At 42.0% G+C, this 16782-nt stretch overlaps 1 protein-coding gene across 4 annotated transcripts in view; it reads left to right on the plus strand.

Moving 5' to 3' along the window:
* pde4d (phosphodiesterase 4D, cAMP-specific) overlaps positions 1-16782 on the plus strand; it is a 90669-nt gene extending 73887 nt beyond the window's left edge. For 3 of the 4 annotated variants that reach the window (XM_019878004.1, XM_019878006.1, XM_019878005.1), the window contains exons 6-15: positions 390-502; positions 8477-8570; positions 8905-9080; positions 9492-9590; positions 9670-9834; positions 10718-10817; positions 12603-12757; positions 13439-13561; positions 13680-13862; positions 14373-16782. In XM_019878004.1, the coding sequence (XP_019733563.1) occupies positions 390-502; positions 8477-8570; positions 8905-9080; positions 9492-9590; positions 9670-9834; positions 10718-10817; positions 12603-12757; positions 13439-13561; positions 13680-13862; positions 14373-14897 (1733 nt within the window). In that variant the 3' untranslated portion in view covers positions 14898-16782. Of the gene's footprint in view, positions 1-389; positions 503-5779; positions 6812-8476; positions 8571-8904; positions 9081-9491; positions 9591-9669; positions 9835-10717; positions 10818-12602; positions 12758-13438; positions 13562-13679; positions 13863-14372 lie in introns of those variants that run through there. The other variant, XM_019878007.1, reaches the window with a different exon arrangement.

Genomic DNA, 16782 nt, shown 5'->3' on the forward strand with positions numbered 1-16782 from the left:
CCCTCCTCCCGGGCCTGCTGGGCAGACTGCTCTTCATCCTGCTACATGACTGGAATTACACCTTTCATATGAATGACATTGTGGAGCTGCTGAGGCAGGAAGTGGCGTGACTGTGCCTTCGTGCTCTCCGCTTGGACAGCTCTCTGGCTTCTATGTTACCCGCCGTTAGCCTCTGGGCCCCCCCTACTCCTGAGATACCCCGTCACCAGACACACACCCTCCCCCAAGAGCTGGACCGTCCAGTATGAAGAGTCACCCATGTGTCTACTCGGGCTATCCCAGCTTAGCCGTGTGTGGTGCGGGAGACCCCGACCCCGGGCCTGGGCCGTCCACTAGCCCCTTGAAACGGGCCATTACTGACCCCTTACCGTCCTGTCTCGTCCCCGCAGAGGAGGCCTACCAGAAACTGGCCACTGAGACTCTGGAGGAGCTTGACTGGTGCCTGGACCAGCTGGAAACCCTGCAGACCAGACACTCGGTCAGCGAGATGGCCTCCAATAAGGTAAGGATGACCAGAAGTCGCTTTGTGTACTGTGTTTCCTCATCTCGTGGCCCCAGGCTTTGTTTACTCAACTGCAGAGAGTGCCAATGCAACCGTGCTACTCTGCCCCAACTCTGGTGTTGATGTTGAAGGGAGGGCACAGTTTAAAAAAATCAGGAAAAGGAATTTCAGGGTTAGGGTCTCGACTGGAGGGGAGGCCTTGTGAAAATATAGTGCATCACAATTTTTGGTTTTTTGGTATGTAATGTTATCCACTTGTCGATCATGGCAATCTGTCATTACCTATTCATATCGACTGTTGTTTGAAAATGGATTTTTACGCCACATTTACTTACGCTCATGCCCTAAAACCACAGTCTCCAAAGTCAACCTGCTTATTGAATGATGAGGTTCAGTAAAACAAATACACAATGAACTCACTCATAGAGGATCTGCTTTCGGCCTCAGCTCACGCTAACTAACTCGTGCACGGATTCACCATAGATCGGCCCATCCTTGTAGACTTAAGATGCCACCCCACTGGGTCCCATTTAGGCACATCCCTAACACATAGACACACTAATCACCCTCTCCTCGGACTGGAGACAGCCACAGAAATTGTGAGTAGTTGACAACCCTCCCTAGAAAGTTCTGCTTATTACAAATGAGTTGATTTTGAGAATATAGAGATAATACTAGAGTTGTGTGCGTGCGTACAATTGTTATGAAGCCTCTCCGTACTTTCTTCTAACGACACAGGCTCAACTTAGCTCCTCTCCGCCCCAACATACAAAACTTGCCTTTCCGTTGTGATGTACCACCTCAACATACTTCCTTCACACCAACTCCTATTTAGATGGCCCTTTGGCGACACCTTGTGGCGTCTGGATGAATTTCAGAAACTATTTTTAAAAAACATGGATATTTGAATGGTTTCAATCAGTTGAGAAACATGGCAGGCCAAAAAAGTGGGAGTCGTCATAGAAAAAAATGGTGCAGCTCTTGAGCACTCACACATAAAGCATCGCCTCAATTTGAAGCGTAAACTGCACATCCACACTTACGCTGACTGCGTGTCGTCTCTGATCATACGTCACAAATGACAGCCGCTCGTCTATTAGCATTGTCAGCACGTCGCTTCACTGAATTTCAGAAACTATTTTTAAAAAACATGGACATTTGAATGGTTTCAATCAGTTGAGAAACGTGGCAGGACAAAAAAGTGGGAGTCATCATAGAAAAAATGGTGCAGCTCTTCAGCACTCACACTTAAAGCATCGCCTCAATTTGAAGCGTAAACTGTACATCCACACTTACGCTGACTGCGTGTCGTCTCTGATCATACGTCACAAATGACAGCCGCTCGTCTATTAGCATTGTCAGCACGTCGCTTCTACTGTGCCAGCGATAGCATCAGCGTGCAGCCAAGGAGCATGCTCAGTCAGTGTCAGCGTGTGTGCACGTGCGCGTGCCTGCGTGTGTGTGCATACAGCACACTCCTTCTGAATGCTGATCATCTGCGGTGATGTCACACCTTGTGATGTCACCCAAAAAAAAGAGGGGGTAGTAGGTGGGTTATGGAAACGGCAAGACAAAGGTACAAAAAGCGCTGATGTCATCCAGCATTGCATACATGAGATCATATAAATGCGGGAGAATGTGTTCAGCACACCCCTCACCACACCACCACCACCACCACACCACCCAGCATCCGCGGCTTTACTATAGTTGGTTGCCATGGCAACAGCGACGGGTCCTACAAGGTGCCCCGCTATCACATTGTAGCTGTTGCATTCACGTTAAGATGCAGCCATTTCTGATTTGTTGAATACAATATGGGAAAGCTAACTCCCAGCAGTTTGATTGCCTTCCTGTGAACATCCGCACTTCAGGTTTCGTTTGTCACTGTCGTGTTTAAATTTTTTTTTTTTTTTTTTTTAAATCTGACTGCTGATAAAAGGTAAATTGTAAACTGCAGTCAATTATTTATTCGGTCATTCACAATTACAGTTAACGTTATAAGTGATGCTGCTGACTCTGGGAAATCCTGTGCTTTTTGTTAATGTTTGAATTTAAAACAAAGATAAGTGAAAGATTTTTTTTTCAGTTATATTAGAAAATTGATTGGCTGGCAACCGGTTCAGGGTGTCCCCGGCCTACTGCCCTAAGACAGCTGGGATAGGCTCCAGCACCCCCCGCGACCTTTGTGCGGATAAGCGGATCGGAAAATGAATTAATCTGAATGAATGAATGAATATAGAAAATTTGGAAAACCCAATTAACGGGAGGAAACTTTAGGGCTATTTCTCTGTTGAAGTTTTATTTAACTTTATAAGATGTGCTGTTGACCTTTGGAGGTCCCTGCACTTTTTGGGGGAAATTTTAAAACGAACATGTCTGTTGTCTAAGATTAAACATAAACTTGAATCTGGTATGTTAGAAACCTGAAAATCTTCAATGCATCTTAACAAAGTAATGTGTTGGTGTTTGTCTGATTCAAAATGACAATGCCAATGCTGATCGTAAAATGAATGAATGTGAATGAATGAATATAGAAAATTTGGAAAACTCAATTAACGGGAAGAAACTTTAGGGCTATTTCTCTGTTAAACTTTTATTTAACTTTATAAGATGTGCTGTTGAGCCTGGGAGGTCCCTGCACTTTTTGGGGGAAATTTTAAAACGAACATGTCTGTTGTCTAAGATTAAACATAAACTTGAATCTGGTATGTTAGAAACCTGAAAATCTTCAATGCATCTTAACAAAGTAATGTGTTGGTGTTTGTCTGATTCAAAATGACAATGCCAATGTTTTCCCTTTTACTGCAAATGACTATTGGGTCCAAATATTGGTTATCGGCCTCCTTGACAACTAATATAGATATTGGCCCTGAAAAAAAAAAGAAAAAAAAACACATCGGTGTATATTGAACGATCTATATGTGTATCCATCTGAAATTGTGTGCAGAATGGACCGTGGAAGAAACAGGCCACAGAAATGGGACTTTATTTGCAGCAGCATGAAGCATTGGTTATAAGACGATAATGTTGTGTTTGTTATTTATAATAATATATTGTGAATGTTTTTATAACGCTTCCTAAGAGCTAGTACCTTTGAGATCCAGCAGGGGGTGGTGTTGTTTTGAGGAAGAGCCTCCTTGACAACTAATATCAATATTGGCCCTGAAAAAAAAAACAAAAAAAAAAAACATTGGTGTATATTCAACGATCTATATGTGTATCCATCTGAAATTGTGTGCGGAATGGACCCCGGATGAAACACGCCACAGAAATGGGACTTTATTTGCAGCAGCAAATGTTTTTTGTTATTTATAATAATGTGAATGTTTTTATAACGTTTCCTAAGAGCTAGTACCTTTGAGATCCAGCAGGGGGTGGTGTTGTTTTGAGGAAGAACATTTTTAATCCCTTTTTTTTTTTTTCACAGCGATTCAAAGGTGACCGTAAAATGTGATTCAGAGCCAAATTTGATTTGGTCATTTGTAGATAAGGTTCAAATAATTTTTTTCATATTTACATGTAATGTAAGTAATGTAAAAAAAATAAGTATTAGAATTGAGAAGTATTTTTTGGGGAAATAAATTATGATTCATGAACCAATGATTTATCCAAATTTTAAAGTTATTGGTGTAAAAGCAGTGTACATACATCAATAAAATCAATTCTCTCTCTTTTACACCAAAACAAAAACAAAGCACTCATTTGGTCATTTGTAGATAAGGTTCAAAGAAATTTTTTCATATTTACATGTAATGTAAGTAATGTAAAAAAAAAAATAAGTCTTAGAATTGAGAAGCATTTGTTTTTTGGAAATAAATTATTAACCAATGATTTATCCAAATTTTCAAGTTATTGGTGTAAAAGCAGTGTACATACATCAATAAAATCAATTCTCTCTCTTTTACACCAAAACAAAAACAAAGCACTCAGGGGAAAAAAATTAACATATCAAAAATACAGGGGACCAAAAAAAAAAGAAAAACAGTACATTTAGGCCTCAACAAATTAATTTTGTTAGGGAAGTTCCCATTAAGTAGACTAGCATGACCAAACAACCAAATCTTAGCATAAGGTACGTCAAAATCAAAATTAGTGAATGAGTTAACATCGTGTAGCCTTTTGAGTGCCATTTACAAGTATGCCATATTTCATTTGATAAAAAAACCCCAAAGTGTTCATATATCATGCCTTACCTTATGTCAGTGGCAATACCATTCGCATGTGCAGGTGTCGTTTCGAAAGGAGTTTGATATTTTTGGTCACTGTGCCAGAGAACAAATTGCTTTTGGGGCCTGGCTCAGCCTGGTGTGACACTTTGCAATTTGTACCCGATACTTTTTGTTCACACCTCCATTCCCAGCTATCCATACGTACGCGTGTGCGTTACATCTCAGCGAGCTGTGCATGTGTCCATGTGTGTCTGCGATCAGCCATCGCACTGGCCTCATCTGTTTTCACTGCGGCTGTAAATGACTCTCACCGCTTATGATGGGGTCAAATCAGAAGAGACATATTCTGTATTATGTTTTGACCTGACACTCACAATACACACATGCACTTGCGTTATGTGCTATTTAACAATAGCCCTTAACGCTGTGAAATTGAAGTAGAATTTGCGTTTTTTACAGAAAAAAAAAAAGACGATTGCATATTTCAATGCTTTTGTCAGAATATCCCATGGATCAAGAATTACAGCTCACCCTTCGCCATTCTTTTTATTTGTTTATTTCTGGGGTATTATTTCACGCCGTCACTTTTGTGGAGCAGTTCTCTGTCTTACGCAGGCAAAACACTTTGCCCGAGATTTTCACTTGGAGAGGCAGTACTTGATCAGAAAGTGTGTAAGTAATCAAAAATGTGTGTCAATTTATGTCTATGGAACACACAGTGGACACACAATAAAGCTGCCCACATGACAGCAACTTCACCCATCATTTGAGTATCTGCCGTTTATTAGAAACGAGCTGTTGCCTCATTCGATGCTAGTATGCTAGTGCTAACACTGCAGTTCTGCTTTTCTGACTACTGCTTCTGTGGAGTCAGACTTTATTATGTCGCCCGTCACTTGAAAAATGCGGCTCTTGGCTCATCCTAACTACCAAGTCATGGGTGGATTTATTTATTTACCCAATTACGATGTCACAACTTAGCAAAATTCTGAACATCTCGATCATAGACACATTTTCACAAAGTTAATGCTGTTAGCTTAACTTTCAACTGAACTTGCGCACAAAGTGCTGTACGTAAAGTAAAAATGACAAAAAAAAAAAAAAACAATCAATTCAACAAAACACTAAAACAATGCTAAGCTAATTCGAAACTGCGCATACATCAGAGCTCAATGTGGCTCTGCTTACCGTTTCACTTTGACACAATAACATTTTAAAAAGTCTAGTACGGCTGTCACCTGAACGATTTTCCCCTCAAGTCACGGCCAGAAAAAAAATTTACATGTTGATTAATTCACTGCCAATTCGTTTAATGCGTCACTTTGTCTCACAGTGGGGCAAAATACAGAACCACTCAAACCTTTTCAAAAAGATTTATTTAGTTGTCTGCCACCTTTGATTTCACACCATTAATTGTTTAATCTTTCATTCTGGCACGTTGACATCATCCCGGTGACTCAGTGTTACATGTGTGAGCTCAGCTTCCTTTATCATGAAGTCATTTTAGTCACCGCACTGTACACGCCAGTTCAGGTGATCACATACGTATGAATATGCACACACATATGCCTCAGCACGGAGGCGCAGGACGGTACATTTTCCACAATTTCGGGCCAATCGCACAGCTGGTGCGCTCAAGCTTACTTCCGTCCGAGCCAATCAAAAAGCAGGGTGAGCTCACCGTCCGGTCGTGCCCCGCACGCCGATTGGTTGCCGTCGCGTGGGGAGCAGCCTGTGTGCGTGGCGGGGGTAAGCTCGTGTCGCTCACACCCAGCCGAGCCGAGCACGAACGCAGGCAGGCGGGAAGGAAGGGAGCCAGCCCATGACACAAATTTTCCGCCGCTTCCCCTTTTCCTCTCTGTGGCAAGCCATCTTTTTTTTTTTTTTTTTCATTTTCGCATCCCATCTTCCCGCATCCCTCACAAGTATGCTCACGTCTGATCTTTGTGGGGGTCGCATTCCACCTGACGTTCCTCAGCGGATGCTAGCAGGATGTGAAGCACCGTGAAGACGCTCTCTGAACTTTAAGCTTTGGAACTTTGCACATTCCACTTTCTCTTTTGCGGATTTCACCCTTGTTTGTTTTGCCAAAATGCCTGAAGCAAATTATTTGTTCTCTGTGTCCTGGGGATACATTAAGGTAAGATGTTATATCAGGTGAAATAGTCAGACTCCAGATACAATGATTTTGTTTCTCTGACGCTTCATTGATGGAAATGCTGAAACCATTTACATGGAATTAAATGTTATTTTTCCACATTTAATGCTTGTCATTGCATTTACAACAAAGCTACATCAATACAATAATACTTTACTTTTCTTTCAGTGTTTTTTTAAAACATCTATGTATATATATATATATGTGTGTGTGTGTGTGTGTGTGTGTGTGTGTGTGTGTGTGTGTGTGTGTGTGTGTTACTGCTGAACCATGTCTAAAAAAGAAAAATATTTTAAGCTACTTATGAAAATTAAGGAAAAACATGTAATCTTTATCTTTAAAAAAAAAAAAAGAAGTGTTTTGTGACAAGGTGGTGGAGCCATTCTCTCGGGAGCTTCTTCTTGTTGTGCGTCACACAGCTTTTCAGGCACTGAAACACTTGTTAATGTCCATTCATTTATGTACATGTATTTATATGTTTGAGTCATGAGTATTCATCAGTTATTCAGGATTCAGAGTTTTTCTTTTTCAAATCACAAAAGTGCTCTTCACGTGACCCTTTGTGTCCATTTAAAAAAAAAAAAAAAGGAAAAAAATGTGGGTGTTATTCAGTAGGAAGTCAATAGCGTACACAATGATGCGCACTAGCGGTGCCAAAATGATCTATTTCAAGGGATCTATACCGATTCATGTGCCTTCATTAATATGCATACATCATGTGTTTAGCCTGAAGGAAGTGGCTTTTTTTTTTTTTTTTTAGGACAACAAGGCTTTGTTAAAGTAGGTATTGTGGCGCAATTTTGCTATCCAAGCACGATGGAAAATCCTCTGATTTCAAGCACCCTCTATCCATCAAATCACAAAATTATCTCCTGCCACTCCAGACCTGTGTGACGAAAGAGACAGGCACAAGCTCACTCTTACACAGGCAATGCTTGACTAAAGATTAGGTACGCCCGCAAGGGATCCAATCCCCCTCCCCCTCGCAAAGAAACGCCTTTACAACGATGATTTTGAAATTAACAGTCATGATGCAGAAGGGTGAACATCTCATACCCTGACGTCACCTTCCTGTGTGGAGTTTGCATGTTCTCCCTGTGCCTGTGTGGGTTTTCTCTGGGTACTCCGGTTTCACAAACAAAAACATGCATGGCATGTTCATGGAACACTCTAACCAGTTGAGGGTGTCCACCACCTACTGCCCGAAGACAGCTGGGATAGGCTCCAGCATCCCCCGGAGACCCTTGTGAGGATAAGCGGAGCAGAAAATGGATGGATAATTTGACAACATTGTCGATCAAGTGATCAATAATGTGATGATCTCGACCAATGAGTTCCTGCTGTTGACCCATTTTGGAGAATGACATGCTTCCAAATCCGTGGAAATGTTTTGGGGAAGGCCCTTTGCTGTTTCCACTGGTGTGGAGAGCAACATCCATAAAAGTGTGGGTGGATGAAGGTGTTGTGGAAGAACAAACCCAAAAAACACCTGGATGAGTGGATGTGCCACTATACTCCTGTATGTTTTGTTCATGCATGAGTGTTTGTTTGTTTGTTTGTTTGTTTGTTTGTTTGTTTTTTTGTATTCCACGTGTCGAGTCCCGGCGCAATGTCGCCCTATAACAAGATTTGTGTGTTGTTTTGCAGTTCAAGAGGATGTTGAACCGGGAACTGACTCACCTGTCAGAGATGAGCCGTTCTGGGAATCAGGTGTCTGAGTTCATCTCCAGCACTTTCCTAGGTGAGTGAGTTTTTCTGGATTCGGTATAAACCGTTTTTTTTTCCTTTCTTTTTTTTTCTCCATCAACTCAGACAACATCATGTTGTTATGTCTGTTATGTAAATTATCACATTTTTTTTCACCAAAACACTTTTTTATTCGTTTCAAATACGGTATATATATTTTTTTATTTTGGTGGCTTTTTTTTTTTTTTTTTTTTTTTTTGTGAAATGATCACTGTATACATAATTTGATTTAAAATGAGCTTCATGCTTGTAATGTTGTGGGCAATTTCATCTTCGTTTGGTCTTAATATTCTCTCAACTTTTTTGACTGACTCTCACGCCTTTTGTAGACAAGCAGCACGAGGTGGAGATGCCTTCACCTCAGTCTCAGAAGGACAAGGAGAAGAAGAACAAGCCCATGTCTCAGATCAGCGGCGTGAAGAAGCTGCAGCACTCGTCCAGCCTCACCAACTCCAACATCCCTCGCTTTGGCGTCAAGACGGAGACGGAGGACGAGCTGGGCAAGGTACGCTCCTCGCTTTTTACTGTACACTGACCGCCTGCTATAAGCTATGAGGAATTGACACAACCCTAAAGGGAAAAGTTCATTGCTTGACTGCAGTTATAATTTTCTAACAATAGAGGGTGCTAATTAGACTGTGAAACGGCTTTGAGCAGTTTGAATGCGGCTCAATGGAGTTTTTATGTACACTGGAAATTTGGATGCGTAATTTGGTGCTGGCGAAGTTTCCGGGCAACTTTTTTCCTTTTCCCCCAGCCGAATGCAGGAGTTAAAACGTTTAGAAATGCAAAAAAAAAAAAAAAGAACACCATGAATGAATTAAACGTTAAAACAACAGGAAGGTGGCACCAAAGTAGCACTTCAGTTGTGGCTGTTCGCTGGGGAATGAAAATATGTCTCTTGATTTCCCACTAGGAGCTGGAACACGTGAACAAATGGGGCCTTAACGTTTTTAAGATCTCGGAATTCTCCGGGAATCGGCCACTGACAGTCATGATGTACACCATATTCCAGGTAGCGCTTCTTACCTCCCGCCACCAAGCGGTAGGAGTTCAACTTTTGGATTTTAAAAGTTCTGTGCTACTTGTTTCAGGAGCGAGATTTGTTAAAAACCTTTAAAATTCCACTGGACACCTTTATCACCTACCTGATGACCTTAGAGGACCACTATCACGGCGACGTGGCCTACCATAACAATATCCACGCCGCTGACGTCACACAGTCCACCCACGTGCTGCTCTCCACGCCTGCGCTTGAGGTCAGGACCACGCACACACACACACATGCATTTATAAACTCATTGGAAGGTTGTAACTTTGTTTATGTAAAAAGTGCACTTTTAGTCTTGTAACATTGTAAGTCCCCCCCCCCGCAAAAAAACGAGACCATCTTCCCAATTCCGGGAGTGTTTTTCCTAAGAAAAAGAATGGTTTTATTCTGATTATATTTGAATTTATGTTCGAGTAAAAATTTCCTTTTTGTGTGACATTGCGACTTATATGGAATTACCATCTTGATTATTGAAGCATCATGACATTGAGGGTTTTTTAAATATATTTTATATTGTCATTATATATGGACTTTTTGAAACATCTTCATTCTTGTTATTCTTAAAAAAAAAAAAAAAACTTGTATAATTACATCTTTCATTGTGTAACATTGTGACTCTAGTCCCAGAACATTTCGATTTTTTTTCATTTTGTAGCACTGACTTTTTCTGAAAATTACATTTTTGGTCCTTCAAGTAGCACTTTAATTTTTCTCCCGTAAAATGACATCTTTAGTTTTCATATGTCTGTTTTTCTTTTATTTAAAATTATCTTTTTTTGTCTCATAACACAATGACGTTGTCCTCTGGCAACATGACTTTTTTCCCCCCCTCATAACACTTTGCCTGTGTTCTTGCCAGTTTTTTTTTCTCTGAAAGTGATGTTTTTTAGTCTCGTAACACTGTGTACTCAAGAAGAAGCGCGTACACGTGCGCATACACACCAGCATTAACGCACCGGTGAGCACGCCACAATAAGCTTCAATCAAACCTGAGCTCACTCCAATCAATGACTCGTGCTTGTGGGGATATTTTTAAACCGGTGGGTTTCTGATCGCCCCCGCCCTCCCTTCTTTTGCTTCCCGGCTGGCAGGCGGTGTTCACGGACCTGGAGATCCTGGCCGCCATCTTTGCCAGCGCCATTCACGACGTCGACCACCCTGGAGTGTCAAACCAGTTCCTCATCAACACCAGTGAGTCTAAAAGCGGCACTTTTTTTTTTTTTGGCACCTACGTCACGTTTGTTCACACGACACACTGTTCTAAAGTGGGGAGTATGTGCTTGCAGACAATACACACAGAGATACACACACGTTTGTGTAACAAGCCATTTTCATATTCGGTGGTTATTTCAGTGCCTGGATGATCGAGAACCAGAGAGTATACAACTTTGAACAGCAAAATAGGAGGCAATTTAATAAGTGTCTGGAGAGAAAATTATATCATATAATGCTAAATGCATAGTTAAACAGGACCAGAAATAAATGATGTTAAATTACAACATACGTCACACAGGAGGAGTGGGTGAGAAGACAAAAATTATATTAACATAGTATATTGAATATTTACAACATCGGTAGAAGTGTCGCTAGCTCGTTATTTGTTTGTTTTCACACTATAGTTCTGAGTTTGGATTTTTGATTTGGAGATCTGTACAATAAATGTTTTCAAAATTGTATGACAGTGGAGATCTCTCTTTTTCTTCAGTCAATTTAGCTAAAGAACCATACAACTCATTCAGAAAGAGCTTGAACTGAAATGTATATTTGCTTTTGAAATAAGTTGAATTCAAAATAAGTGATAGTGAGAAATTAAAAACGCTGGTGATTTAAAAAAGAAAAAAATAATAGTTCATTTGTTTATAGTCATATTGTTCTTGTTTAATGTAAAAAAAAAAAAACATTGCTCCTCAAAATGGAAAAGTTGTTCCTCAAATGAAGTCACTGTTCCTCAAAGAAAAATTGTTAGAGTATTCCGAGCCTTGCTTTGCTGTACACACTCCCATTACTAGCTGTACAAATACAAATGTTAAAGCCCCCGTCCGCCACACACACACGCACACACACACACACACACACACACACACACACACACACACACACACACACACACACACACATATATGTACAAATGTGATGTCCACGTGTCGGCGCACATCTTCCCGTGTGTGCATGCGGTCACGTGTGATGACAGGTGACCTCGTGCTGGCAAGGTGGTGAACGGAGTTCAAAGTGGACCATCAGTCGTGCTTTTCAGCTTCAACTCAACATTATTAGCCACTCACGCTAACAGCTCTTCTGGGAAACTAAGCAGAGTCACTAAAAGGACAACATGCTTCCTGAGCTGACTTGAATGAAATGGCACAGCCATTACAAATGACTTAAAGTCACGTTTTTTGCAGCCAATCATCGTAGACTAGCCAGGGCACCTGCCATGTCAGTGCTTGCATCAGTGCCAAGGTTCCTGCTCAGAGAACATTTCTCCTTACTAATATAAGAACACCAAACAATTATTCCTTGTAGTTCCTTAAAATAGGTTTACGCAATAAGTAGATGTCTCTTCATAAATAGCCATCTTTCTAATCATCATTACCAACTTGAATGGTGATTAATGGTTCTTATTTTTAGAGGCGCGCCCAGGGCACGTCACGTTAGCTTGAGCAAAAGTTCAACGCAACCACAATTGCTTCTTATTTCTTTAAGTCTGAGCACTGCAGTTAATCCACCCATCTTTCCATTATTACCTGCTTCAGTGATTTATAGTCTCTTTTAATGTTGTTGCACCAGTCGGGACACTTTCAGACTTGGCGTACCATCAAAGGTTACAATTGAATTACTCTTACGTGTGAAAAGAAAAAAATATTCCTTACTTTGCTTTAGTAGCATCTTTCGTTGTGGACCCAAAGAATTAGCCCGCCTGTAGCTTAACTGTCGATATGTCGTGAAATAGTAAAAGTGGTGTGATATCCTTCCCGACAGACTCTGAGCTGGCGCTGATGTACAACGACGCATCCGTGCTGGAGAACCACCATCTGGCCGTTGGATTCAAGCTCCTGCAGGAGGAGAACTGCGACATCTTCCAGAACCTTACCAAAAAACAACGACAATCACTGCGCAAGATGGTCATCGACATTGTGAGTACAAGAAGACCTGTGGGGAAAAAAAAAATCTGTCTATCTATCTATCTATCTATCTATCTATCTATCTATCTATCTATCTATCTATCTATCTATCTATCTATCTATCTATCTATCTATCTATCTATCTATCTATCTATCCATCAATCTATGTTGCTGTCTAGCTTGCTAGCTAGCTATATCGCTGTCTAGTTAGCTAGCCATCTAGCTAGCTCTCTCTATCTATCTGGCCTTCTATCTTGCTCGTTAGCTTGGACACTGAAGTTGTTAGCATTAGCAGCTATCTGTCTCTCTGTCTGTTCTTTTGTCCATCCATTTTCTACTTCAATAATTTAAATTAGTGGACCAGGTAGGGCCCCTCTCAACTTGCATTAGCGCTAAAAATTGTGTGAGGTGCTTATGCAACCCCCCCCCCCAACGTAAATAAAAAATCATATTCCTGACTGTTACTTTAAGTTTTACTGTATACAGTAGTATTGGACCAGGGCACCTCTGAAGTTATGTTAGCCCTAGCACTGATCCATTCATCATTATCTACTTAGTGGGCCCGGCAGGATATCTTGCATGTTATGTTCGAGCTTGGTTTGAGGCCACTTTACAGTTGTGTGTAGTGTGTTTCTCTGTGTTTATTTGTGCATATTCTTCCGATGAGTCATCCTGTGCTATTTTGCATCTTAGGTGTTGGCTACTGACATGTCCAAGCACATGAATCTACTGGCTGACCTGAAAACCATGGTGGAAACCAAAAAGGTGACCAGCTCGGGAGTCTTGCTTCTCGACAACTACTCGGATCGGATACAGGTCCGCTCTCAAATCACTCATTCTAAACACGGTTTGATCAAAAGATCCGTGGAAAACTACAATGTATCGTTTTTTTTTTTTTGTTTGTTGTTTTTAATTGTGGACTTGTTTTCTGTAGGTCCTGCAGAACATGGTGCATTGCGCCGACCTGAGCAACCCCACGAAGCCCCTGCAACTGTACAGGCAGTGGACCGACCGCATCATGGAGGAGTTCTTCAGCCAGGGCGATCGCGAAAGGGAGCGAGGCATGGAAATCAGCCCTATGTGCGACAAACACAACGCCTCCGTCGAAAAGAGCCAGGTGAGACTCTCCATTTCACTGTGGCACTCAGTACAGACTGACGAAGGTATGTTGCGGCCGTCTCTTGGTCTTTGCTTGTGTGAAGCTTCATTGAGTTGCCTTGTGTATGAAATGTGCTACAGGATAGAAATAAAACTGCCTTGCCTTGCGTCACTGTGTTTTGATGTTGGTCGTTACTGAAAAGAGCCAGGTGAGACTCTCCATTTCACTGTAGCACTCAGTACAGACTGACGAAGGTATGTTGGGGCCGTCTCTTGGTCTTTGCTTGTGTGAAGCTCATTGAGTTGCCTTGTGTATGAAATGTGCTACAGGATAGAAATAAAACTGCCTTACCTTGCGTCACTGTGTTTTGATGTTGGTCGTTACAGTGGTACTTACAGAAAATTAGGTACTTTTTCGGCGGTACTTGGTTTAGAAGTACTGCTTTAGTGGTTTATGATTAGTTGGAGCAGCCGGGTCAGGTATCATGTTGCGTTAATGCCCCCCGTTCCCTCCTCCCCCAATGCGCAGGTGGGTTTCATCGACTACATTGTGCACCCTCTGTGGGAGACGTGGGCCGACCTGGTACATCCGGACGCTCAGGACATTTTGGACATGCTGGAGGACAACCGGGAGTGGTACCAAAGCACCATCCCCCAAAGCCCCTCGCCCGCCCTGGGTGAGCCCGAGGATGGCGGGAGGCACCCGGGCGGGGACAAATTCCAGTTCGAGCTGACGTTGGAGGAGGACGGCGAGTCGGACACGGAAAAAGATAGCGGCAGCCAGCCGGAGGAGGAGGATGAAGAAGAAGAAGAGGAGGAAGAGGACGAGGAGGAGGAAAACAGCTGCACGGACTCCAAAACACTCTGCACGCAGGACTCGGAATGCACTGAGATTCCCTTGGACGAGCAGGTGGCGGAGGAAGAGGAGGTAGTGGAGGAGGGGGACACGTCCTGCTCGCAAACGTGTGTGGTGGAGGAGGAGGAAGAAGAGACGGTCGTGGAGGGGAAGGAAGATGAGGAGGAGGAGGAGGAAGTGAAAACTCCTGACACATAACAGCTTTGGGAGTGACGAACTGCTCTTCTTAGTAATGATTATTTATAGAATTTTTATTTTTTTTGGGGGGGGGGTGTTATGTTTTTATCTGACTTGTATGTTCCCCTTCTGCCGTGTTCTGACACTTCTTTTAAAGGAGCCGTCAACTCAAAAAATGTCTTTATTGTCATATGTTCTCTGCAGCCCCACGAGTCTAAACATGGCATTGTGATTAATATTGCGCTTTTTGGAGTATGACTTGAGCAGAAAATCCGCCTGTATTTATCTTGGGGGGGGGGGGGCATTTTGCCTTGTACTGCCATTTGCTGTTGACTGAAAATGACATCACAGTGCCGAAGGGCTTCGCTTACGACTGTCATGGCTCAGCTAATTTCTCAGTCACGTGACAGTCGGCAAGTTGAGCTTCTTCGGATCTGTGATGTCATTTTCAGTCGACAGCAAGTGGCAGTCCAAGGCAAAATGGCCGCCCCATGAGATGGGCAATAACAGGTGGATTTTTCTGCTTAATTCATGTTGCACAGATGCAATATTAATCAGTGATAATGTTTAGACGAGTTAGGGTGTATAAAACGTATGATGGTGAAGACATTTTTTTGGACTTGATTTTCCGTTCAAGCCTGCTCTAGACTGTAGCACACAAGTGAAAGATGACGATGCAAAATTTCACGCATACTCTCACGAGGCCATTCGAAACGTGTTCGACTCCACTTGACTCCGAAAGTCCAAAATGTTTCGGAGGGGAGCCCTGGCTCGGCACGATTGGGGCATGAACATGCAATGCCGGCGTGTCATACGATTAGACTGCACAATACAAAAAAATAAAATAAGTCAATCAAGAACAAGTACATATCAACAGAACAACTAGTAGAAATCAACAACAACAAATGTCACACGCTTGCACAAATGCAATGCAGAGTCATGTAATTAACGTGAACGCTTCCGTCACCAGTTAATTCTAACCGCCACTTTGCACCGCACAAATCAATGGAACAATTAGAAATAATACAGTGAGCTAAAAAAAAACTTAGTCAATAGAATCAAACAAAAGGGGTGCAAATCATCCACCAAGTTGCTCCTCATACCAGTTCACCGCCACTTTGCCCATTAGAAATGAAAAAGGATGACGAGAAATAATCCACAGAATCAAGAGGGAGAAACAAATTGGGGCAAGTGCGGCCACGGTTTCAAATGGCCTTTCGACTGCAAAAAGCCCTACAGTACGGATCAGGCTTCAGCCGCCACCCAGCACACGTGAGCGCTGCTCAAACATGCCAAGTGCACGTCTCGTTTCAACATGTCAACTCAATGGTACTCGGTCACTTTTTTTCTTTTTTTTTTTTTTGCACTCAGGAAAACTTTGTATTCCTGTTCACGCTGAGGTGCCGTATGTCCATCCTCTGTTCTTCTTCTTCTATGTCTGCGTGTGTGTGGTTGTGTGTGTGTGTGTGTGTGATGGCCTTCGGAAACATATTACGGATGTGGAAGTCTTCCTTGGAAAGCAGAGGGATGCTGTCTGTGTCTTGTTGACTTCTGATCTTTTCTACACTTTTGTTTTACTGAGTGAGAGCATATGATGTCTATTTTTTTTTCCTCTCTCTCTGTGTGTGTGTGAGACTCTCGTGAGGCGTTTGCACTTGCTCCGATAGCATTTATACTCCTTAATATACTCCCACTCAGCTAACTTGCTCGGACTTTTATGATTAGCTTTTCTTTCGATGGCGGAGGAAGTGAACTGAAAAAAACAAACAAACAAAAAAAAATAAGTTGAAGTGGGGTGAAGCCTTTAAATCTTCTTGTTGCCTACCGTTCTTTTTGAACACATCCTGAAACAATGCAATGCTTTGTAGTCCATAAAATGAAAAATAAGCACTTTTTTTTTTTTCTT

Source organism: Hippocampus comes, unplaced genomic scaffold, assembly GCF_001891065.2.
Source record: "Hippocampus comes isolate QL1 unplaced genomic scaffold, H_comes_QL1_v1.1 scaffold13, whole genome shotgun sequence".
In the NCBI taxonomy this organism is placed as follows: Eukaryota; Metazoa; Chordata; class Actinopteri; order Syngnathiformes; family Syngnathidae; genus Hippocampus; species Hippocampus comes.